This window comes from Arvicanthis niloticus, chromosome 3 (assembly GCF_011762505.2).
Source record: "Arvicanthis niloticus isolate mArvNil1 chromosome 3, mArvNil1.pat.X, whole genome shotgun sequence".
Lineage (NCBI taxonomy): Eukaryota > Metazoa > Chordata > Mammalia > Rodentia > Muridae > Arvicanthis > Arvicanthis niloticus.
Window position 1 is genome coordinate 64273346 of NC_047660.1, and position 23964 is coordinate 64297309.

At 51.0% G+C, this 23964-nt stretch overlaps 1 protein-coding gene and 1 long non-coding RNA gene across 2 annotated transcripts; one reads left to right on the forward strand and one right to left on the reverse strand.

Annotated features, from left to right (window-relative positions):
- Positions 1-222: 222 nt before the first annotated feature.
- On the forward strand, positions 223-23964 carry LOC117705089 (myosin-7). Its single transcript, XM_034497425.2, has 41 exons — positions 223-319; positions 1220-1257; positions 1490-1545; positions 1950-2158; positions 2433-2576; positions 2826-2982; positions 3077-3104; positions 3616-3724; positions 3807-3899; positions 4007-4070; positions 4431-4529; positions 4730-4833; positions 5434-5572; positions 5665-5783; positions 5903-6052; positions 6315-6485; positions 7264-7573; positions 7851-7918; positions 8246-8333; positions 8928-9045; positions 9185-9308; positions 9571-9707; positions 10995-11250; positions 11990-12232; positions 12361-12537; positions 13537-13682; positions 15367-15457; positions 16120-16509; positions 16690-16816; positions 16982-17100; positions 18604-18800; positions 19242-19425; positions 19557-19722; positions 19877-20001; positions 20567-20875; positions 21117-21320; positions 21422-21547; positions 21655-21930; positions 22900-22995; positions 23112-23246; positions 23819-23964. Exons 4-41 carry the CDS (start codon positions 1958-1960, stop codon positions 23834-23836), a joined length of 5808 nt encoding a protein of 1935 aa, XP_034353316.1. The 5' UTR covers positions 223-319; positions 1220-1257; positions 1490-1545; positions 1950-1957; the 3' UTR covers positions 23837-23964.
- LOC117705090 (uncharacterized) lies at positions 5437-13644 on the reverse strand. Its single transcript, XR_013109360.1, has 3 exons — positions 13503-13644; positions 6568-6736; positions 5437-5566 (listed from the first exon to the last, which is right to left on the reverse strand). It is a non-coding gene; the product is annotated as an uncharacterized LOC117705090 (long non-coding RNA).

The window sequence follows — 23964 nt, forward strand, 5'->3', positions numbered from 1 at the left end:
ATGGAATGTAAGAGATATTTTTGCTTCACTTTGAGCTGCCCCACCCCCTGGAACTCAGACCCTGAACATGCCATGCCACAACAATGACGACCACTTCCAATTGTTTCCTAGCTGGGGGAGGAGGGGGGAGTACTGTTTGGACAAGGGAAGGAGGGGGGAGTCGGGGGAAATGCTTTTAGTGACAACAGCCCTTTCTAAATCTGGCTAGGGACTGGGTGCAGGTGGGGGATGGGGCACCCTGCTGCCCCATATATACAGCCCCTGAGACCAGGTCTGGCTCTGAGCATTCTCCTGCTGTTTCTTTACTTGCTACCCTCAGGTAGGAGTGGGAGCTGGAGGCCTTCCTGTGGGATAAGGGGCTCCAGGTTCAGGAAGTGATTCCTCTAGAACAATGGGCTTCTGGCATGTAGTACCAGGTTATTATTGAACACTCCTGTGCAGATCTAAATATGCATGCTTGTGCTGTAGGAATGTGAGAGTCCAAGTGTTCCAAGGGGGTGGATATCTATATGTGTATATGGCCCAGAATGCAATAGCAGTGTCTACGTGAGCATGTGAGTGCGTGCGAGCGTGCATTTGCGAGTACAAGCACACATGTCTTAAATGTAAGGACCAGTATATATTTTATCATATAAGATACATCATGCCTAGTTACAAGCATTCTGGGGGAAGAGGGACAGAATGGTGATGAATAATTTTTAAGGAAGCCAGCTCTGTGAATACTAGAACCTGTCCATGTTTGTGGAAGTGTCTGACTGTATACGGAGGAATTATTATATCAATATGTGTGATCCTGTGTGTAGTCTCTGAAGCAGCAGCTCACAGACACGCAGGTGTGGGGGCTCTGGTCTTCGTATGCTGAAGAACAGGCAGCCACAGGAGCCTGCCTATGTGCTGGGCTGCTGTACAGGAACACTGTGTGGAGCAGGCATGCTGAGGATGGAAGAAATTTATGTTCATGTCAAGTGTGTGTGCAAACAGCAGGCATGCATGTTCATCAGAGCGTGTGCAGAGGATGCTGGGGTGTGCGAGGATAGTCAGAGGGAGAGCAGTTGGAATCATAAGACTCGAGTCTGAAGTTTGGACTCTTCTACTTGTCTTGTGCTCTGAGAAAAGTAAGGCCTTCAGCTTTGACTTCCACACGTATCCAAGGGGCAGCCACCAAGTAAAACAGTAAAAGTGCATTGTCTGGACAAATGTGACCGTTGTTGTTTTGTAGGTGGCTCAAAGAAAGGAAGCCTCGGCAGACAGATACAGGTAAGGGCAGAGCAGCCCCTAAGGGTGGAGCACTGGGGCTTGGAGACACCAATGTTGTTAGTCTTTGGGAGAAAGGAAATAGTGTGAAAAGGAAGGGTGACAGTGACCAGAAAGGCTGCCCAGCGCTGCTAATCACTTCCATGTGCTGAAGAACAGAACCAGAGAAGAGGGAGGTGCCAGAAGCCAGGCTGGGCTGCAGCCTGTCCTGACACAGTCTCTTCTCTTTCTCCAGTTCTCCTACAGGCCTGTGCCTACCTCTTTATCACTAGACACGTTTGAGAATCCAAGGTGAGAAAAGCTGAGGTCCAGATGTTGGGAGATCTGGGAAAACTGAACATAGCAGCCCAAGGCCCTCATGCTCCTCTCTGCCTGCTTGGAGAAAATGGGCCAATTTTCAGAAGCTCTATACTCATGGCCAGTGAGGGGCAGGGACTGTTGACAGTCAGAGATTGATACAGACTTCTGTCTCTGCAAGAAGCTCAGGACACACCCAAAGAGTGCCCCAGTTGAACAAAAGTAAAGCTGTCCCCTTTGCCTGGCACAGCTGCCAGGCTGCTCTCTGGTTTAGGGGTAAGCTTGAAGAAGGGTAAGCTCCTGAGTGCTGAGCATGGTGCCAGATTTGGGAGCTGCCACTGATGGGGAGAGCCCAAGATGGGGGGAGGCATGTAGGTAACAGCTGCTCCTCACCCCAGGCTCAGCCATGGCGGATGCAGAGATGGCTGCATTTGGGGCCGCAGCCCCCTTTCTGCGAAAGTCTGAGAAGGAGAGGCTGGAGGCGCAGACCAGGCCCTTTGACCTCAAGAAAGATGTTTTTGTGCCCGATGACAAAGAAGAGTTTGTCAAGGCCAAGATTGTGTCTCGAGAAGGTGGCAAAGTCACCGCTGAGACAGAGAATGGCAAGGTAGGTGTCTGTACTGGTATGGAGGACTCAAGAGAACCCTACACCTGGGGTGCCCAGAGAGGGGACATGCATGCACACCCGAGGACCCCCAAGATTCCTGTTTTTGGGGGTAGGATGGGGGTTCAAACTCTCCCAAAAGTCTCCTTACTCCCAACATCTAATTCCAGTCCCTTCTTAGCGCCTTACACTATCTCCCCTACTCCGTAACTTGCCCTACCACCTTCATGTTGATGGAGCAGGGCAGATACATGAGGGCCTATGTTGGCTGTTACAGACGGTGACTGTGAAGGAGGACCAGGTGATGCAGCAGAACCCGCCCAAGTTCGACAAGATCGAGGACATGGCCATGCTGACCTTCCTGCACGAGCCAGCTGTGCTGTACAATCTCAAGGAGCGCTACGCTTCCTGGATGATCTACGTGAGTACAGCACCAGTCCATCCCCCAGAACCTAGAGCTTCCTGGGCAACAGCAGTCTCCTGAAGACAAGCCACCCACCTGCCTGCTCTGTGTCCTGGAAGCATGGCACTCTCCCTACACCAGCCCCTGCTCTTTTGGCTCAGTTATAACATCAGAACGATTCTGAGCTTCGCCTTTTGTTTCCTTCATCTCCTGGGGTCTTTCTCTAATCCTGACAACCACCCCTAACTTCCTCTTTCTTACCCCCAGACCTACTCAGGCCTCTTCTGCGTCACCGTCAACCCCTATAAGTGGCTGCCAGTGTACAATGCAGAAGTGGTGGCTGCCTACCGGGGCAAGAAGAGAAGCGAGGCCCCACCTCACATCTTCTCCATCTCTGACAACGCCTATCAGTACATGCTGACAGGTAAGCCTGGTGCCCTGACCTGGGTCCTCTCAACCTGAATCCTCACCTGGACTCTCATCCCTCAACCCATTGCCTCTCCTCCTCTCTCTTCCAGATCGGGAGAACCAGTCCATCCTCATCACGTGAGCATAGCTCCAGAATCCTTGATCTCAGAATCCCCTGGGGAGTACCCAGACTCCTTTGCATGCACCTATGGTCCTCCACCCACATACCCATCTCTTCCTCTGATCTTTGTGCTAACTCCTTCCTTTGTGCCTCTCTCCCTTCCCGTCTTTCTCTCGTTTTCTCCTCTTGCATCCTCTCCCACTTTCCTCTAACTCTTCATTCATGCATGAGCTCATTTGGAAAAGCCCATGTATCATCCTTCTTCATTTTCCTTATCTTTCTCTTCAGAACCTTTTCTCTCCTCTCCACCTACTCTTCCCAAACAGCCCTCTCCTCTGATTGACGTGACGCCTTGTCGTCTGTGGCACCATCTTCCTGTTGACTAACCTGATCCTATGTGCCAGTCTCTAACAACTTCCTGATCAGAGTGCCTCCTCTCCACTGGAATAGATGCTCTCCCCTCCCTTGAGGCTTGCTGGTCTTAACCAGTGTTTTTACTGCCTATTAAGCCTTTGTTTGTCACAACAGCGGAGAATCTGGAGCTGGGAAGACTGTCAACACTAAGAGGGTCATCCAATATTTTGCTGTTATTGCTGCCATTGGGGACCGCAGCAAGAAGGACCAGACCCCAGGCAAGGTAGGCCTGCTGTCACCTAAGGGCCTGCATTACAGAAAAAGAGTAGGAAGCCTTCACTTCCCATCCTTCTTGACCCTTTCAGGGCACCCTGGAAGATCAAATCATCCAAGCCAACCCTGCTCTGGAGGCCTTTGGCAACGCCAAGACAGTTCGGAATGACAACTCCTCTCGATTTGTGAGTGATACTCTACCTTGCACTTGGGACTTGTGCTGGCTGAAGGCTGGCCTCAAATGGGAGCCTTTCCCAGGCTCATTGCTACTCTCTCCTATGCATCTCTTCAGGGGAAATTCATTCGAATCCATTTTGGGGCAACAGGAAAGTTGGCATCTGCAGACATAGAGACCTGTAAGTTCCACGAATTTGCCAGGGTTTATTTAGGCGGAGCCCACCCTGGTTCTACGGCTTAATCTTAATCTCTTCCCATAGTATGCATTTCTTCTTTCTGTCTCTACATCTGCCTCTCTGCCTGAGGCTTTCTCTGGCTCTTCCTCTACTATCAGTGCATGTTTCCTCTACTATCAGTGAAAGTTTCTCTCTAAGATGCTTTCTTTCCGTCTGGGTCTCTGCCTCCACCTTCATGTGTGACCTCTGCATCCATACACTGGTCTCTCCCTCTGTACTTTGCTTCCATGGTCCCCGTCCCTTTCCCTCTTTGTAGCTACATTCTAACCTCTCATTCCTCTCCTTCTATCTGCCTGTTCACAGACCTTCTGGAAAAATCCAGGGTTATTTTCCAGCTGAAAGCAGAAAGAGATTATCACATTTTCTACCAAATCCTGTCTAATAAAAAGCCTGAGCTTCTAGGTGAGTCAAACTGAGACCAGCTATTTCCATGGCAACCTGGTCCTCTCTGCTTAAGGTTGGGTCCTGTGATATGTTAGATTCAATCTTGGGGGTCAAGTCTAGCCCTATCTGAGCCGTTCCCTTAGCCCGTTTGCTATAGCCAGCAGCCCCCAGGATAGCCAGGGGTCGTGCACATCCAAACCGCATTCCTTCCACCTCAGACATGCTGCTGATCACCAACAACCCCTACGATTATGCATTCATCTCCCAAGGAGAGACGACTGTGGCCTCCATTGATGACTCTGAAGAGCTCATGGCCACCGATGTAAGTGTGTAAGCACCCAACCGCGGGGCAGGCGCTTAGTGGTGGCACATGGTGCCAGCTTAGGAACACAGCCAAGACACTGGGTATCTGATTTTTAAAGCAGCACGAGCCCCATGCACCCTGAGAACAGGGTATGCTAAGACACATGTTCTGAAGCAAGAGAGTAGCCAGTCTTTGGTGTTGTCAAACCAGAGTGTGCTGAGAACCGTGGACAGAGACAGGAAAGGTAGAAAATAAAATCACACCACTCGGGAAACAGGAAGGAGAGCCCTAGAGATCTTGGGGGCTGAAGTGAGCTGTTGGGTAGAGGAGAGATACACACGGGTATAAAAACTTAGGCAGGGAAAGGACTGGGAACATAGGCGGGCAGCCCACAGCAGCTACAGAGAACAGCTATGACCATTGACAGTGGACGGTGATAAGGCAGGACCCGATCTTCTATTGCTTGTCTCTGGTTTGGAGTCCCTCTCTGCTTGTGGGAATCTCATACTTTACAGGGAATAGGGAGACAAATTCAAGTTCTCTCTCCAGTGTATGTGGGTCTCATTAACTGGTAACACTTCCTTTTCTGGGATTCACTGATATGGGGGCTGCTTACAGAGTGCCTTTGACGTGCTGGGCTTCACTCCAGAAGAGAAGAACTCCATCTACAAGCTGACAGGCGCCATCATGCACTTTGGAAACATGAAGTTCAAACAGAAGCAGAGGGAGGAGCAGGCGGAGCCAGACGGCACTGAAGGTGAGAAGCAAGAAAGCCGTGGAGTCACTGAGGGCCATGTCTGCGGAATGTGTATCCCTGTAATAACTTTGCTACCTGCCATTTCCTTCCAGAGGCTGACAAATCAGCCTACCTCATGGGGCTGAACTCAGCTGACCTGCTTAAGGGGCTGTGCCATCCTAGAGTCAAAGTGGGCAACGAATATGTCACCAAGGGGCAGAATGTCCAGCAGGTGGGTTGTCTTTGGATGATAAATGAATGGTGGAGAGGTCACAGCATGGTGGAATATAAGCTTTCAAATTCATCCTTCCCAAGAGTGTGTCTCATCTGGATTTCCCTCTTACCCTGCAGGTGGCATATGCCACTGGGGCACTGGCCAAGTCAGTGTACGAGAAGATGTTCAACTGGATGGTGACACGCATCAATGCAACCCTGGAGACCAAGCAGCCACGCCAGTACTTCATAGGTGTCCTGGACATCGCCGGCTTTGAGATCTTCGATGTGAGTCTGCGAGCCCTGGCCTGGGACACCACTTGTTCCTCACCCACCCACTCAGACCTTCAGTCATGTGTGGAGGGCCAGTCATGGGCCAAGCATGGGGGGACTGGTTAGAGCCAATCGCTGTCCCTGCCATGACCTGGGAGGGGACCAGCCATGTCTGTGCCGGGCTTGGGCAGGTGTGTGGCACAGTCCAAGGCTGACCCACCCCGCTGGCCACTCAGACCCTCAGTCGGCCTGCCTGACTGGCTGCCTCACCCTGCAGTTCAACAGCTTTGAGCAGCTGTGCATCAACTTCACCAATGAGAAGCTGCAGCAGTTCTTCAACCACCACATGTTCGTGCTGGAGCAGGAGGAGTACAAGAAGGAAGGTATAGAGTGGACCTTCATCGACTTCGGCATGGACCTGCAGGCCTGCATCGACCTCATTGAGAAGGTAAGCCCTGCCTCCACCACCTGAGCCTTCCCCCTACACCTTACACGGACACTTCAGAATTCCAGATAAAGTGATGGCTCACCTGCTTTCTGAGGAGTTCAATCTAAGTATCAGAAGTGGGACTCTATTTTTCAGAGTTCTGTGTTGTTCAGAATATCCATGACAGAGTGCTGATAGCTCTGTTTCCAGGGGCTTGAGACTGGCCACGTGAAGGATGGGCATCTAGAAGCTGGTCTTCCCCACCTCTGGCTCTGGGTTACACACATCCAAAGATCAGGAAATGAGACAGTGGTATGGGGGTGTTATAAGAGTGGTTTTTTTGTTTTATTTTTGATTTTTCAAGACAAGGTTTCTCTGTGTAGCCTAGGCTGTCCTGGAACTGGCTATCTAGTTCACGATGGCCTCAAACTCAGAGATCCGCCTGCCTCTACCTCCTGAGTGCTGGGATTAAAGGCATGTGCCATCACCACCTAGCTAGTGTACCTATTTTTAAACTCAGCATCACAGGGATCTGGATGGCAGACTGTGATAGAGACATCAGAAGCAGCCACAAACTCAGATTTGATAAAAAAAAAAAAAAAAAAAAAAGTCCCTCTGACATCAACAAAAATCCCCATCTGTGGAAAGCTTGCTTGTCAGGTGTCAAATTGTAGACAGCTGCTATCCGCGAGCAGAGCCTGGTCTCTTCATAACCTACGTGCATGTCTAAGTAAATACTGACATACAGACAAATAGCTCAAGTGAAGCATACTCAACAGTTCTCTCCTTACACTCTCAGCCCATGGGCATCATGTCCATCCTGGAGGAGGAGTGCATGTTCCCCAAGGCCACAGACATGACCTTCAAGGCCAAGCTGTATGACAACCACCTGGGCAAGTCCAACAACTTCCAGAAGCCTCGCAATGTCAAGGGGAAGCAGGAAGCCCACTTCTCTCTGATCCACTATGCTGGCACCGTGGACTACAATATCCTGGGCTGGTTACAGAAGAACAAGGACCCACTCAACGAGACGGTGGTGGGTTTGTACCAAAAGTCCTCCCTCAAGCTGCTCAGCAATCTATTTGCCAACTATGCTGGAGCTGATGCACGTAAGTATCCCAGGGCATTAGCACTCCAAAGTTTATGCCATAGTTCTGAGGCATATCGATAGCAAAATTTCATCATTTCCCTTTCACAGTACACCCCGAGGTGTACAGAACAGACTCAGTGAGATAGACCTGGGTGGAGACACTGGAGCCGCCATATTGAAAACTCTTGTCTGGTGGCCAGGAAAGAATGTGAGGAGAGGCTATAGGTCTCTACCCGCTACTCCTTGCCTCTTTATGTGCCCACTAATTACCCTTTCCTTGGCTTCCCTTCCCACAGCTGTGGACAAGGGCAAAGGCAAGGCAAAGAAAGGCTCATCCTTTCAGACCGTGTCCGCTCTGCACAGGGTGAGTGTGTGCTCAGCCCCAATCTACCATGGCTCCCCATTCATTCTGGTGCCTTGGTCTCAGCTCCTTGTGTCCTAGATCCCCAGCTCCTCATAACACCAGTTTTTCTGGGTTCAACCTTGGCTCCTTCCATGCTCTTGTCTTTCTTCATCTCCCAGCCTCATCTCACCTCTCTTCACTTCTCACCCTGACCAGCCTCTCCCTTCACCTGTGTCTTCTCCAGCATCCTTGTGTCTCCTCAATTCCATACTCTCTTCTTTTTTCCCTCCTCTTCGTTTCCTCTTTCTCCTTCCTTGCTCTTTATTTCTTCCTCTTCTTCTACCACAGGAAAATCTAAACAAACTTATGACAAACTTGCGCTCCACACATCCCCACTTTGTACGCTGCATCATCCCCAACGAGACTAAGTCTCCAGGTGAGCCCACAGACTTGCGCTATCCCACCTTGAACAGGCACTGTCTCAGAGATGGGACCTTGAGTAATCTCCAAGTCATGGTGGTTTCCAAGTCACACTCTTCTCCCGGACCATCCCTCCGAGCGTTACCCTGTGTTGGGAGTGTACCTCAGAGTAATATGTGAGGCGCTTCTATGGAAACCACCTCATAAGTGACTTCCAGGCATTAATGAGACAGCTAAAGAATGTCTATCTGTTTTTAAACACTGGAAACAAAATATCAGGAGACCCAGGTTCAGAGCCTGGCTCAGATTTCAGTGAGGTCAGAGATCTGCATGGCATTCAATTTCTTAGTCCATTCACATAGAATAAGAGATACGTCTGTCTTGAAACCACCCATGATAATAAGTATAAGTTATATAAAGTAATAGATGAAAGAATATTTTGATTGCTATTAGACATGTGGCTAAGGGGGGAAATGAAACAAATGGAGAATTGGTGTTGGTTGACTGACTCACTGAAGTAAGCAGATAATATGTGCCAGGGTCTGGGTGAGAAGCCAGAGGATGGAGTTAGTCCAACACTCTCCCCACTCTCTCCTCCCTGCTGCCCCAGGGGTGATGGACAACCCCCTGGTCATGCACCAGCTGCGATGCAATGGCGTGCTGGAGGGCATCCGCATCTGCAGGAAGGGCTTCCCCAACCGCATTCTTTATGGGGACTTCCGGCAGAGGTAAGGGGTTCCCCAGGGCTCAGGGAGCCAGGGGTTGGCTCCCTTTGTGGGAGTGGGGGCATCTATGGTGGCCCTGGAATTCTATAGGCAGAGCAGAGCCACACAGAATGCAAATGACTCTGAGAACTTCCCTCCCAAGGTACCGCATCCTGAACCCAGCAGCCATCCCTGAGGGGCAATTCATTGATAGCAGGAAAGGGGCGGAGAAGCTGCTGGGCTCCCTGGACATTGACCACAACCAATACAAGTTTGGTCACACCAAGGTGAGGAAGAGAAAGAGACAAATTAGTTAAAGATATCTCTTTTCCTTTGGTTCTACATCTTTCCCTCCCACCTCTTACCAGTCATCTTCAAGGCTATCTCTAAACCACGTGCTAGCTTTCTGCTCCCAGAACCACTTTCCCACCCCATTTCCAGCTGCCAACGGCATCCTCCTCCTAATTCTTCCCTCAGTTGCCCCCAAATGCCCACCACTTCCCCCTCACACCGAATCCTACTCATGCCTAACACTTGTCTTCTCTGCAGGTGTTCTTCAAGGCGGGGCTGCTAGGACTCCTGGAGGAGATGCGGGATGAGAGGCTGAGCCGCATCATCACCAGAATCCAGGCCCAGTCCCGAGGCGTGCTTTCCAGGATGGAGTTCAAGAAGCTGCTGGAGCGCAGGTGAGATATCTTAAAGGACCCTAGCCCTCCTGATGAAGGAGACCCCTAGCCCTCCTGATGAAGGAGACCCCTAGCCCTCCTGATGATGGAGACCCCTAGCCCTCCTGATGAAGGAGACCCCTAGCCCTCCTGATGAAGGAGACCCTAGCCCTCCTGATGAAGGAGACCCCCTAGCCCTCCTGATGAAGGAGACCCCTAGCCCTCCTGATGAAGGAGACCCCTAGCCCTCCTGATGAAGGAGACCCCCTAGCCCTCCTGATGAAGGAGACCCCTAGCCCTCCTGATGAAGGAGACCCCTAGCCCTCCTGATGAAGGAGACCCTAGCCCTCCTGATGAAGGAGACCCCCTAGCCCTCCTGATGAAGGAGACCCCTAGCCCTCCTGATGAAGGAGACCCCTAGCCCTCCTGATGAAGGAGACCCCCTAGCCCTCCTGATGAAGGAGACCCCTAGCCCTCCTGATGAAGGAGACCCCTAGCCCTCCTGATGAAGGAGACCCCTAGCCCTCCTGATGTAGGAGACCCCTAGCCCTCCTGATGAAGGAGACCCCTAGCCCTCCTGATGAAGGAGACCCCTAGCCCTCCTGATGAAGGAGACCCCTAGCCCTCCTGATGAAGGAGACCCCCTAGCCCTCCTGATGAAGGAGACCCCTAGCCCTCCTGATGAAGGAGACCCCTAGCCCTCCTGATGAAGGAGACCCCTAGCCCTCCTGATGAAGGAGACCCCCTAGCCCTCCTGATGAAGGAGACCCCTAGCCCTCCTGATGAAGGAGACCCCTAGCCCTCCTGATGAAGGAGACCCCTAGCCCTCCTGATGAAGGAGACCCTAGCCCTCCTGATGAAGGAGACCCCCTAGCCCTCCTGATGAAGGAGACCCCTAGCCCTCCTGATGAAGGAGACCCCTAGCCCTCCTGATGAAGGAGACCCCTAGCCCTCCTGATGAAGGAGACCCCCTAGCCCTCCTGATGAAGGAGACCCCTAGCCCTCCTGATGAAGGAGACCCCTAGCCCTCCTGATGAAGGAGACCCCCTAGCCCTCCTGATGAAGGAGACCCCTAGCCCTCCTGAGGTTCAGGCTAATCCAGTGACAATGTCAAGAGAAAGACTTCAGTGAGCCCAGCAGGAAGAAATCATTAGGAGGGGATCTTAGGAACACAAGCTGGTCCTTAGCTTTTGAAGCCCTCAGAGAGGGTGAGATAAATGAAGGAAAGGGGGATTTATCTAGGAATAAGGGCCTCAGATGGGAAGGAACAGGGGAAGCTCCACGCCACTCTTCTCACTGTGCCTGCAGAGACTCCCTGCTCATTATCCAGTGGAACATTCGGGCCTTCATGGGGGTCAAGAATTGGCCATGGATGAAGCTCTACTTCAAGATCAAGCCGCTGCTGAAGAGTGCAGAGACAGAGAAGGAGATGGCCAACATGAAGGAGGAGTTTGGGCGAGTCAAAGAAGCACTAGAGAAGTCTGAGGCTCGTCGCAAGGAGCTGGAGGAGAAGATGGTGTCCCTGCTGCAGGAGAAGAACGACCTGCAGCTCCAAGTGCAGGCGGTGAGGACGCATAGCCATTGTTAGCTCCTCCCCCGGCTTTGGTCATGCGCCTCACAATCCCACACCTCTCTCTACCTAGGAATGTACAATCTTGTCACTCACAGGCTGAGGATTCTGGTAGCACACTTTCAAAGACCTCCTCAGAAGGAGAAAAGATAAAAAAAAAAAAAAAAAAAAAGAATCTCCTTTTAAATACACAGGCTTAGGCATATATGGTGACACACCCCTGTTATCCCAGCACTTGGGAAGTGGAAGCAAGAGAATCAAGAATTCAAGGTTAGCATTGGTTAAAGAGTGAGTGCAAGGCCACCCTGGGCTGTAAGAGAACCTGTCTCAAAAATATACATGTGTGCGTGCACATGAGAGCACGCGCGCACACACACACACACACACACACACACACACACACACACGAGGGGGGGGGAATCCTAGGGGAAACTATAAGTAATGTTTGAGCCTAAATTTCTTCGTTTTAGACAGGAGCCGCCTGCCTGTCTCATAGGTTAAAATTCACAGAGTGTAACATCAGCCAATGCAATTCCTTAAAGCTAGGAGACTAGAGGAAAAGGCTTTGAGTTCCCCCCACTGCTCTCTCCCTAGCGCTCCCATCCTAACCTGCCTCCTTAGCCTCCTGAGGCTCTTCTCAGACGACAAGAAGCCGAGGTCCCTCTCCCCTCCACCTGTGAGGACAAGGGCCCATCCCCTCTGACCAGCCTCCCTTTCTGTTCCTTGCTCCCAGGAACAAGACAACTTGGCAGATGCAGAGGAGCGTTGTGACCAGCTCATCAAGAACAAGATCCAGCTGGAGGCCAAGGTGAAGGAGATGACCGAGAGGCTGGAGGACGAGGAGGAGATGAATGCTGAGCTCACTGCCAAGAAGCGCAAGCTGGAGGATGAGTGCTCAGAGCTCAAGAGGGACATCGATGACCTGGAGCTGACGCTGGCCAAGGTGGAGAAGGAAAAGCACGCAACGGAGAACAAGGTGAGGCCGGCTCCCTCAGGTCCCAAAGAAAGCACAGTATGTTCCCTATGATAGCATGGAGGTTCCTCTAGATGTCCCCAGGACAGTGTCCTTTGACTTAAAGGGAATGTGGGATTTGTGTTTGTCAGGTGAAAAATCTGACAGAGGAGATGGCTGGTTTGGATGAGATCATTGTCAAGCTGACAAAGGAGAAGAAAGCTCTGCAAGAGGCCCATCAGCAGGCCCTGGATGACCTGCAGGCTGAGGAAGACAAAGTCAACACTCTGACCAAGGCCAAGGTCAAGCTGGAGCAGCAAGTGGATGATGTAAGCAGACTGGGCATAATGGGTTAGATGTAGCGTGTCCTTCTGTGTTGAGAGGTATGTGTGAATGGGTGTGTTTGGGTGGGGGTGTTGGGGCACTGGAAAGTCTTTTGTCTATTGACATCTTCCCAGAATAAAACTAGGGGGTAGAAAGCATGAAAGCATGAGGATTATCGACTTCAAAAAAATGTGTCTAATCTCACTGTTATGATCAAGAACAGGGATAGCTTTTTTGCTTTGGTTTGTTTTGGTTTGTTTTTGTGTTTTCGGGACAGAGTTTCTCTGCGTAGCCCTGGTTGTCCTGATAATCACACGGTTGATGATGCTGGCCTCAAACCCACAGAGATACTCCTGCCTCTGCCTCCTGAGTGCTGGGATTTAAGGCATGAGCCACAATGTCCGGTCTAAGCTAGCTTTTTGTTAAAGTTGAAAATTTAAACCCACATAGCTCTTTGATCTTAGAGGACTGTCTTAGAGATTAGCTCTTAGAGGATTACCTCATAAGAACACTATATCTCTTTGATAAATTGTTAGACTCTTTGAGGAGGATCTTTGCAGAGTCTGGTTCCGAATGACCACTGTTCCCTCAAATGTGTCTATGTCCATTAACTACTCCATTACCATTCTGCTCTAATAACTCAGTATCTGTCTCAGTCGCAGGACTAAGAGCTCCCCTCAGATGGGCACTTGAGTTTACTCAGTTTTGTGTCTCCAGTACCCTGCACAGAGCCTGGAACCCGTAGGTACTTACAGGATGCTGAATGAATGATTAAGGTTTTGGAATCTTATCCCACATTCATTCATTCATTCATTCATTCACAAAATAATCTGTTGAGCAAACCTTTCAGTCTAGACATTCTCGTGGTTCCCTGGAAACATTGTTCCTTTCTAGAGAAGTGCCCAAAGTCCTGGATTCTCTAAGGATTTCCAAAATATAGATGAACAAAACTCAGGTCAGGATGTCCTACCTTGTGGTTCATCGTTGGCTCTTCTCTCTGCCAGCTGGAGGGATCCCTGGAGCAGGAGAAGAAGGTGCGCATGGACCTGGAGAGAGCCAAGCGGAAGCTGGAGGGTGACCTGAAGCTGACACAGGAGAGCATCATGGATCTGGAGAATGACAAGCAGCAGCTGGATGAGCGACTCAAAAAGTACCGTGTTCCATACTGCCACGCCCTTTATCCAGCCCAGCTCAGTACCGTGTTCCACACTGCCCTTTATCCAGCCCAGCTCAGTACCGTGTTCCACACTGCCACGCCCTTTATCCAGCCCAGCTCAGCTCTCCACAGTACAGGCTGACCCAAGCAAGGGCCATCCTAAAGACACTGAATGCTCAAACTAGGAGCAAAGGCTCCCTAACCCAAACATCAGGTCCCATGGTCCTCCCTAGTAAGGAGTCTCACTTCCATCTCTCAAGCCCCTTGTCCCTGCGAGGCCTTTGGGAGAAGTGAAAATAAAAGCTTGCTTTCTTTGTGAGCCCTTGGTCAGATAGGAAGGAAGGCTGCACATAATTTCAAAGGAATTGCTCTGCTGTTCAAAAACTGAAGGGGTTAGGTTATTTCTTTTTTCTAGGTATATTCTAGTCCCATTTTTTTTATTATTATTATTGTAAGTCCTTCCCAAAGGTGCGCACACAGACTTGGTGAATAGTGAGCTGCAAAAACATATTTTGGTATTTCAAAATCTGATATACTTCCAAGAGTGGTTTAGGATGCCCAAAGGGTAACACCTGCTGTCGGGGTCAAGTCCAGTAAGAATGTAACAGAAAGCCCTTTCATTACACTCTGACTGGACTTGGAAGGATCTTATAGTACTTCAACTCATATTTGCATAGGAGTCTCCACACTTCCCTAGGCAGAGTTTGTTGAGTGAATGAATGAATTAATTACATATGGTCTTAATAGTTTTTCAAACTTCTTTTTTTATATTTTATATTTTTATATTTTATATTTTATTTTTAATTGTGTGTGTGTGCGCACACACACACACACACACACACACACGTGTGCGCACTGCTCACAGAAGTCAGAAGAGAGCACCAGACCCCCTGGAGCTGGCCCATCAGGCAGTTGTGCGCTGCATGGCATGAATGCTGAGAACTGATCTTGCTTCTTCTGGAAGAGCAGTGCTCTCAACTGCTCTCCGCAGCAGCCTCTCAGAATCTTTACAAAGATGGTGTCTCTCACTCTACTTTACCAAAGAGACGGCTAAGGCTCAGAAAGGTTAAGGGGTGGAGAGGGAAGTGAGCCTGATCAAGGCACATGATCTAGGTATGAGAAGCCATCTTCATGAAATGCCTAAGCCAACAGTGACAAGTTAAAGACCACCAGCACCAAAGAGAATGAAAGAAAGAAAAAGGCCTTTGCAATAGTCTCATTACTTCACAGAGGAGAAAACTTGGGATAAGAGGGGAAAGCTGGAGAGACAGCTCAAGCGGTTATGAGCACTGACTGCCCTTTCAGAGGTCCTGAGTTCAATTCCCAGCAACCACATGGTGGCTCACAACCATCTGTAATGGGATCCAATGTCCTCTTCTGGTGTGTCTGAGGACATTGACAGTGTATGCTCATACATTTAATTAAGTAATTAGTTAATTAATTAATTTAAAAAAGAGAGGAAGGCCCCACAGTCCCCCAGTCTGCTACCCCACTCAGGGCTTTTCATTACATTCTTCCTGGACTTGACCCCGACAGCAGGTGTTACCCTTTGGGCATCCTAATCACTCTTGGAATTATTTTTTTGCCTGCACTTTATTGGTTTTAGTCTCCAGTCTCTGGTGAATTCTCCAGGTGCCTACCTGGCCTGCTACCCACCCCCCTCCTTTCTTCCCTGCAGGAAGGACTTTGAGTTAAATGCACTCAATGCCAGGATAGAGGATGAGCAGGCTCTGGGCAGCCAGCTGCAGAAGAAGCTCAAAGAGCTTCAGGTAAGGCTAGGAGTATGCTACTCCTGCATCACAGAGCTGTGTGCCCTCGAAAGGAGAGAAAATGAACAAGGCTTCCTATGGGGAGTCCCCAGTTGGGGCTTATATGATCCAAGGAAGACACAGGAAGAGACGGGGGGGGGGGGGTTAGGAAGGTCTAGACGGCAGAACTCCTGATTTCTTGTCTAAAAGTCTGTCTAGTCAAGAGATCATAAAACTTCATGGCAGACCTCTTAGTCTCCATGTCACCTGGTGGCTTTTGAGGTCCCTTCAGCCTCGATGGTTCTTTCCTCTGTAGTAGGCATTGAATTAGGTCTTCAGCTATTTTATCAAACAAGTGTGGTTTCCTCAGTTACATTTTTGCTACTCTCCCCCCACTAAACTGCCTGCAAAACCCATGAGACACAGATTGGCTTTCTTGTCCTTCTCTAAGGGATCTGCTTCCTTCTAATAAAGAGAATGTGCAATGCTCGAGCCTAAAGGAAAACTGACTGGGCTGTGCAAGACACCTTCCCCAATGCCTTCTGTGTCCACCTCTCCAGTAATACAGCAAACTTACTTGCTGTTCTCATAGGCCAGGGGTCTTTTAGAGTCCCAGGGCCGGGCCTCAATGGAGGGATCCAGGAAGCAGGTCAGCAGGTCTGAACCCCTGTGCCCCTGACTAGGCTCGCATCGAGGAGCTGGAGGAGGAGCTGGAGGCCGAGCGCACAGCCAGGGCCAAGGTGGAGAAGCTGCGCTCAGACCTGTCCCGGGAGCTGGAGGAGATCAGTGAGAGGCTGGAGGAGGCCGGCGGAGCCACATCCGTGCAGATAGAGATGAACAAGAAGCGCGAGGCCGAGTTCCAGAAGATGAGGCGGGACCTGGAGGAGGCCACGCTGCAGCATGAGGCCACGGCCGCGGCCCTGCGCAAGAAGCATGCAGACAGTGTGGCCGAGCTGGGCGAGCAGATAGACAACCTACAGCGGGTGAAGCAGAAGCTGGAGAAAGAGAAGAGTGAGTTCAAGCTGGAGCTGGATGATGTCACCTCCAACATGGAGCAGATCATCAAGGCCAAGGTGGGCCCTCCAGCAGCTCTCTCCTCTAATCCCCTCCATCTGCTTCCGGTGTCGATCCTTTTCCTTCCTTGACAGCTCATCTGGTTGCCCCCTTAACTTCCATGGTTTTCTCTTTAATTGCAATCCTTACTTTGTTTTCGTTCCTTCCCTCACCTACTCTGTAACTCCTTCCTCTCTCAGGCTAACCTGGAGAAGATGTGCCGGACCTTGGAAGACCAGATGAATGAGCACCGGAGCAAGGCTGAGGAGACACAGCGTTCTGTCAATGACCTCACCAGCCAGCGGGCCAAGCTGCAGACAGAAAATGGTGAGCCCTGGGCTGGAGCTCCATGAGCCCCTACCTCCTGAGCCATCCTGGCCTTGGGTGTTCATGCTCCTCACATGCCCACAGCCTCTCCACAGAAGGGAGACTAAGGGTTAGGGGCATGGTTGAGGGTAGAGAGGGACTGAAGGTACCTTGGTGACTCCCCAGGGGAGCTGTCCCGACAGCTGGATGAGAAGGAGGCTCTGATCTCTCAGCTGACCCGAGGCAAGCTCACATATACCCAGCAGCTGGAGGACCTCAAGAGGCAGCTGGAGGAGGAGGTCAAGGTAAGGCTTGGACTCCGTGCCTGACCCGAGCATAGAATGTACCAATTGGCCTCGAATCTGGACCTCTTTATTCTCTAAGAGTGAGGCCTGTCTGGTTCACAATTCTCTACAAACTGAAAGAAGGAAGTAATAACCCAGCCTTCACTTAAGTATCTTTTAAAATCTGTTTTCCGGGCTGAGAGAGGCCCTTTGCCCTCCTACTGCTGTGCAAGGGGTTGAGGGTGGAAGGGTAAAGAGGCAGAAAGGAAATTATCTAAGGCAGCAATACTCAACCTTTGGGTTGCAACCTTTTTGGGGTTGCATAATAAATATGCATATCAGACGTTTACATTAAGATCTATAACAGTAGTAAATTATAGTTATGAAGTAGCAATAAAAATAATTTTATGTGAGTTCACAACGTGAGGAACTATATTAAAGGTGGCAACCTTTAATTAGGTTGGTTGAGAGCTGCTGTCCTAAGGAGATGGGGGTTTTGGCCTTCTTGGGTGCAGATACGGGGTGCAGGGACTACACAAAAGGGTCCTAGGATTATGAGAGAATCTGAAGCCTGGGAAAGAAAGGCGGAGCCTATCCCAAGCACAGTACTGAGTTCATGGTAAAGAGATAAGACCCATGAGTTCTTAAACCTCACGGGGCTATGGCTGGGGAGATAGCTCAGTCTGGAAAGTGCGTGCTGCAGGAGCATGAAGGTGTTTGGGTTCCAAACTGAGTTCAGTCTCCAGCACTTGGAATCTCAGCATGAAGATGGCAGAGACAGGCATGCAGCTTGCCTTTACCACTCTGTGGATTCGTTTCCTTCTACCCTTCTCCACCCCTTTTCTTCCACCCTTTCAATACCCTAACACTGAATAAGGAGGAAAAAAAAGGATAGAGAGGAAAGAAAAGAGATTCCTGGATAAAGGGAACGACATTATTGTTACACTGTTGCTTGCTGATTAGGGGCCTCGAGTTTGAGTTCTTATATTACTGTATTTTTTAAAGAAACCAAAATTCTAAAATTATCACTAGACAGGAAGAACTCTGAGACTGACTGGTAGCCAGCCCAGTCAAGTTGGTGATCCTTAGGTCTCAGTGGACTTTGTCTCAAAAATGGAAAAAACAAAAAAACAAAACTATGGTAGACAGTGTTTGAAATGATTCCCATGGTTGACTTCAGGACACCGCAACTCCGCCCCACAAACCCCAAGCTTAGTACTAACCTACCTCTTACAGTGTGGCAATTTTAAGGACAACTTCCTGCTGTCTCTGTTTGCAGCTGTAAATGCACTGGGTGATCAGATCTGTTGCAAGGAGCATTAGGCAGTGGGCACAGAACTTTGTAAACAGGGCAGCACCTCTTTATCATTTAGGGTCATTCTTGCTCAGCAAACCACACCAGGTTCACTGGAGAGTTGGAGGTAGCTGTGGCCAAGGGAGCACGTTGCAGCTAGAGTAAAGGGACAGCAGAGGTGACCTTATGGAAAAAGCTGACCGACTTCCTTGATGCCCACCTCTTCCCAGGCCAAGAACGCCCTGGCCCATGCACTGCAGTCAGCCCGGCATGATTGTGACCTGTTGCGAGAACAGTATGAGGAGGAGACAGAGGCCAAGGCTGAGCTCCAGCGTGTCCTGTCCAAGGCCAACTCAGAGGTGGCCCAGTGGAGGACCAAGTATGAGACGGACGCCATACAGAGGACGGAGGAGCTAGAGGAGGCCAAGTGAGTCCTGGGTAGCCAGCCCTGGCTGAGGCTCTTCTGCAGCCCACACATAGGGGACTCTTAGGTACCCCCACCTCCTGCTCCTCTCAGGGAAGCTTTTTGCTCGCGTTATGTTTCTCATCCGAATATAAGACGAACAAAAGGTTTGTCTGAGGGCTGAGTGCTCCCACCTGGGGTACGGTGCTGTAAGGAATGGGGCTGATGCAGCCAAGAAGGATCAGGCTCATGGTCCTCACAGGTGCTATGTCTTCACGCTCTGCTACTGAGATTTGCCTGCCAAGCGCCCAACCTCTGAAGCCTGACCTCAGGCTTTTCTGAATGCTTCTAGATAGTCACGGATAGTCTTTTGAAAGTCACGTGTTTTCTTCTTGTCCAAACCTACTTCCTCCATTCTTCCCATCCCTCTCTTCCCGGCCACCCTCCCCACTTCCCCTGCTGCAGGAAGAAGCTGGCTCAGAGGCTTCAGGATGCAGAGGAGGCAGTGGAGGCCGTCAACGCCAAGTGCTCCTCACTGGAGAAGACCAAGCACAGGCTGCAGAACGAGATCGAGGACCTGATGGTGGACGTGGAGCGCTCCAATGCCGCCGCCGCCGCCCTGGACAAGAAGCAGAGGAACTTTGACAAGGTAGGCTCTCAGTGGGGCTGCAGACACCGAGCATGCTGGTGGTGGGGTCCTGCTCCTTGGAGGCGGGGGAGGAGGGCTGAGTCAGGAGAGGGCCTAGGGCAGCTCTGGACACAGTGTGCTCCTGCCTACAGATCCTGGCTGAGTGGAAGCAGAAGTATGAGGAGTCCCAGTCAGAGCTGGAGTCTTCCCAGAAGGAGGCGCGCTCCCTGAGCACAGAGCTCTTCAAGCTCAAGAATGCCTATGAGGAGTCTCTGGAGCACCTGGAGACCTTCAAGCGGGAGAACAAGAACCTCCAGGGTGGGCGAGCTGAGGGACAGGGGAGGGCTGCAGGGAAGGGGAAGGGCCATGCCTCTATCCTTGAGGGCCCTAACAGCAGTCCAGACAAAGAAGCACACCCCTCCCCTGTTGAGACCACAGAAATTCCTGACGGAGTCACTGTGTGCCTCCACAGAGGAGATCTCAGACCTGACTGAACAGCTGGGCTCCACTGGGAAAAGCATCCATGAGCTGGAGAAGATCCGTAAACAGCTGGAGGCTGAGAAGCTGGAGCTGCAGTCGGCCCTGGAGGAGGCTGAGGTGGGCATGCAGGAGGGAACAGGGCTAGGTAGGGACCCGATCGAGACTTTGGTCCCTGCTCCTATCTTCCCCTTGCCAGAATTCCTCCTCATTGGTCCATTGCCAGGGTCTAGGATGGTGCTGGACATAGCACTCACCCAGCAAACATTTGTCAATGTCAGATGGGTTCAAGGTCACTCAAGTTCCTTCATGAAACATTTTATTTCCTGTACCTTAGAGAGGCTCCTATTTCAGCTCTTCCCTCTTTCCACCTCTGCCTGCCTGTGTGTGTGTGTTTTTTTCACTCTGTGCTTGATTGCCTCCGTTTCCTTGGCAACACTTTTCATTTTCCTCTTTGTCTTCAAAGCTGGCTCCCTCCTCCCTCCTGGGAGTCTGCACCCCCTTCTCTTCAGCTTGCTTTCATTTATCTTGTGCACACACTCTCATTTTCTTCCTCTGCGTTTCTTACTGAGTCATGTATACCATTCCCAAATGTTCTCTGTATCATAGTTTTTGGACAGACCCTTGCTTCTGCCCTGGTCTCTGACTATATGCCTGCAAAACCTTTTCCCCACATCCTTTCCAGGCCTCCCTGGAGCATGAGGAGGGCAAGATCCTTCGAGCCCAGCTGGAGTTCAACCAGATCAAGGCAGAGATCGAAAGGAAGCTAGCAGAGAAAGATGAGGAGATGGAGCAGGCCAAGCGCAACCACCTGCGGGTGGTGGACTCCCTGCAGACCTCCCTGGATGCGGAGACTCGCAGCCGCAATGAGGCCCTGCGGGTGAAGAAGAAGATGGAGGGTGACCTCAATGAGATGGAGATCCAGCTCAGTCATGCCAACCGCATGGCTGCGGAGGCCCAGAAACAAGTGAAGAGCCTCCAGAGTTTGCTAAAGGTACTCGGAGACTTCTGGAAACAGGAGGTCACCTCACCCAGGGAAAAGGTGGCTTCTATAAAGGCTAATTAGATGGTAGAGACACTGGCTCTCTCTTGTTATGCCATCATTGTAGAGATAGCTGACAGGCCAACCCTAAGCAAACACAGTGGACTTTCCACCCACATCCAATCCTGTGGGACAGCTTCATGAAGGTACCACAGCTGCCTGTCTAGCTTACACTAATTTTTCTGATCCTCAGGACACTCAAATCCAGCTGGATGATGCCGTCCGTGCCAATGACGACCTGAAGGAGAACATCGCCATCGTGGAGCGACGCAACAACCTGCTGCAGGCAGAGCTGGAGGAGCTGCGGGCTGTGGTGGAACAGACAGAGCGGTCTCGGAAGCTGGCAGAGCAGGAGCTGATTGAGACCAGCGAGCGGGTGCAGCTGCTGCACTCACAGGTGAGGGGGTACCCGTAAATTCCTGAGCTCAGCAGATGACCAACAGGGGAAAGAGCCCCTCAGAAATGCCCAGAGTTTTTCCTCTGTCACTCTCTTCCCAGAACACCAGCCTCATCAACCAGAAGAAGAAGATGGATGCAGACCTATCCCAGCTCCAGACAGAGGTGGAGGAGGCAGTTCAGGAGTGTAGGAATGCAGAGGAGAAGGCCAAGAAGGCCATCACAGATGTGAGTCCCCTCCCCTGCCTACCCACTCCAGACCAGCATCTCCCTAGCCTGGGCAGTGAGCCCATGAGGACCTGAGCAGCCCACATGCCCTCCCCTCCCGTGCACAGGCCGCCATGATGGCTGAGGAGCTGAAGAAAGAGCAGGACACCAGCGCCCACCTGGAGCGCATGAAGAAGAACATGGAGCAGACCATCAAGGACCTGCAGCACCGGCTGGACGAGGCAGAGCAGATCGCCCTCAAGGGTGGCAAGAAGCAGCTGCAGAAACTGGAGGCCCGGGTTCGGGAGCTGGAGAATGAGCTGGAGGCTGAGCAGAAGCGCAATGCAGAGTCAGTGAAGGGCATGAGGAAGAGCGAGCGGCGCATCAAGGAGCTCACCTACCAGGTTGGGCAGTACTGTAATCACGGCCCTTATACAATGGCCTAGAGCCACAGTGACAAGCAACCAAGGGGAATAGAGAGATGCTGAGACCTTTCCCTAGACAGAGTTGGTGGGCAGCCCCTGGGTGTCCTTCCACTCTGCGCAGTCATGGACTCTTGTCCCCTGCCCAAGAGGACCATGATTGAGCTTCATAGCCTGTGTGTTCCACCTTGATATGTACCCTCAGCCCATTCGCCAGAGATGTGCTCCAGACAGGCACAGCTTCAAGCAGCAATGCCCCTTTCCAGCAGAAAATTTATAGCCAGTCCTGCTACCAAAAACACCAAAGCCATTCACATAAGTCTCAAAACGTTTCAGGTACCCAGGGCCGCATAAACCCAGCTTTGCATAGTGTTCCATTAGAGTGTGTTTCTCTTTCTGTCTAGCAGGCTTCGCCTTCTAAGCACACTTTGTCCTTAGCCTAGATCAAGTTCGTGTCAGCCCATCGCAGCCCAGGAAATGCCATCATGCTCATGACCCCAGAGTCACTCCCAGTACATGCTGGGCCCAGAGCCAGTGGGTTTATGCTCCGTGGTGTTCCAGGGCCTTCAGAATCCTGCTCCCTAGGACAGTGTACATAAGTCACTGCACTTTCAGGCATTCCACTATTGGGTTCTCTTTTTATAGAGTTATTTAAAATACTCCCATTCCAAGTGAGCTTGGTGGTGCATGCCTGTGGTCCCAATACTCAGGAAGCTGAGGCAGGAGAGTCATGTGTTTGAGACTAGCCTTGGCTGCATAAAGAGTCCATGTCTCAAAAACAGGTGCTCCTTGAGTAAGAAATTATAAGCAAATTCAAATATTCTATGAGGACCAGAGAGCAAGCATTGACTCAGAATGTAGCATTTGGAGTGAAGAAGACAAGAGAAGCCAGGGTGGGGGCTGTCCCCTAAGTCCATGCACTCTTACCTCCTTCCTTCCTCTGACCTCCAGACAGAGGAAGACAGGAAGAACCTACTGCGGCTGCAGGACCTGGTGGACAAGCTGCAGCTGAAGGTGAAGGCCTACAAGCGCCAGGCTGAGGAGGCGGTGAGTGACCCTGCCGGGGTTGAAGCCAGGGTTGTACCCAGGTTGGGTACCAGCCCCCCTAGACCTGAAGGCTAAGAGACCCACCCTTCTTACCTCTTCCCATTATCCACTCATAGGAGGAGCAGGCCAACACCAACCTGTCCAAGTTCCGCAAGGTGCAGCACGAGCTGGATGAGGCAGAGGAGAGGGCGGACATCGCCGAGTCCCAGGTCAACAAGCTGCGGGCCAAAAGCCGTGACATTGGTGCCAAGGTGGGTTCCTCCCCTGGACCTCACCTATCAACCCCCACAGCAGGCAATAGTCCTCTGTTCCCTCAGACAGCACTGTTTCATTTAGTCCCTAGCTGAACCACAAAGCCCCAAAGGCTAAGGTTGATTGAGTTCCCAGTGATATCTAAAGTTCTCTGTAACTTCATTTGCAGTGATTCTGGGAACCCCAGATCAAGAGGAGTCAGAAACCTATAGGGCCCCAATTTATACACACCCATTAGATCCAGTTTCCTCCAGCTACCATGTCTACTTCCCACCTCATTCTGGCTTCTATCCTTGAAACTCAAGCATGTAAGAATATCCCAAGGGCTACATTGATCACACAGAGGCAGCTTCCCTCCAGCCTACTCAAGAGCCCTTATTTCTAGAACTTTCTCCTTCCACACTGACCCCTAGAAACATATCCCCGCCTACAGAGGGTCACAGGGCCCTGCAAGGGTCACACAAGGGTCTCCACCTACCAGGTGCCCTAGTCTCAACTTCAGTTTCTATGTGCTGTCCCCACAATGCTGGCCTCCTCAGAGCTAATTTGGACTTTGTTTTTATTTCAAAAGGGCCTGAATGAGGAGTAGATCGTGTGCTACCCAACCCTAAAGGTGTTCGTGAAACCCTCAGACCTGGAGCCTTTGAAACAGCCCCTTAGGCAGAAGCAAAATAAAGCAATTTTCCTTAAAGCCAAAATCCTGCCTCTAGACTCTTC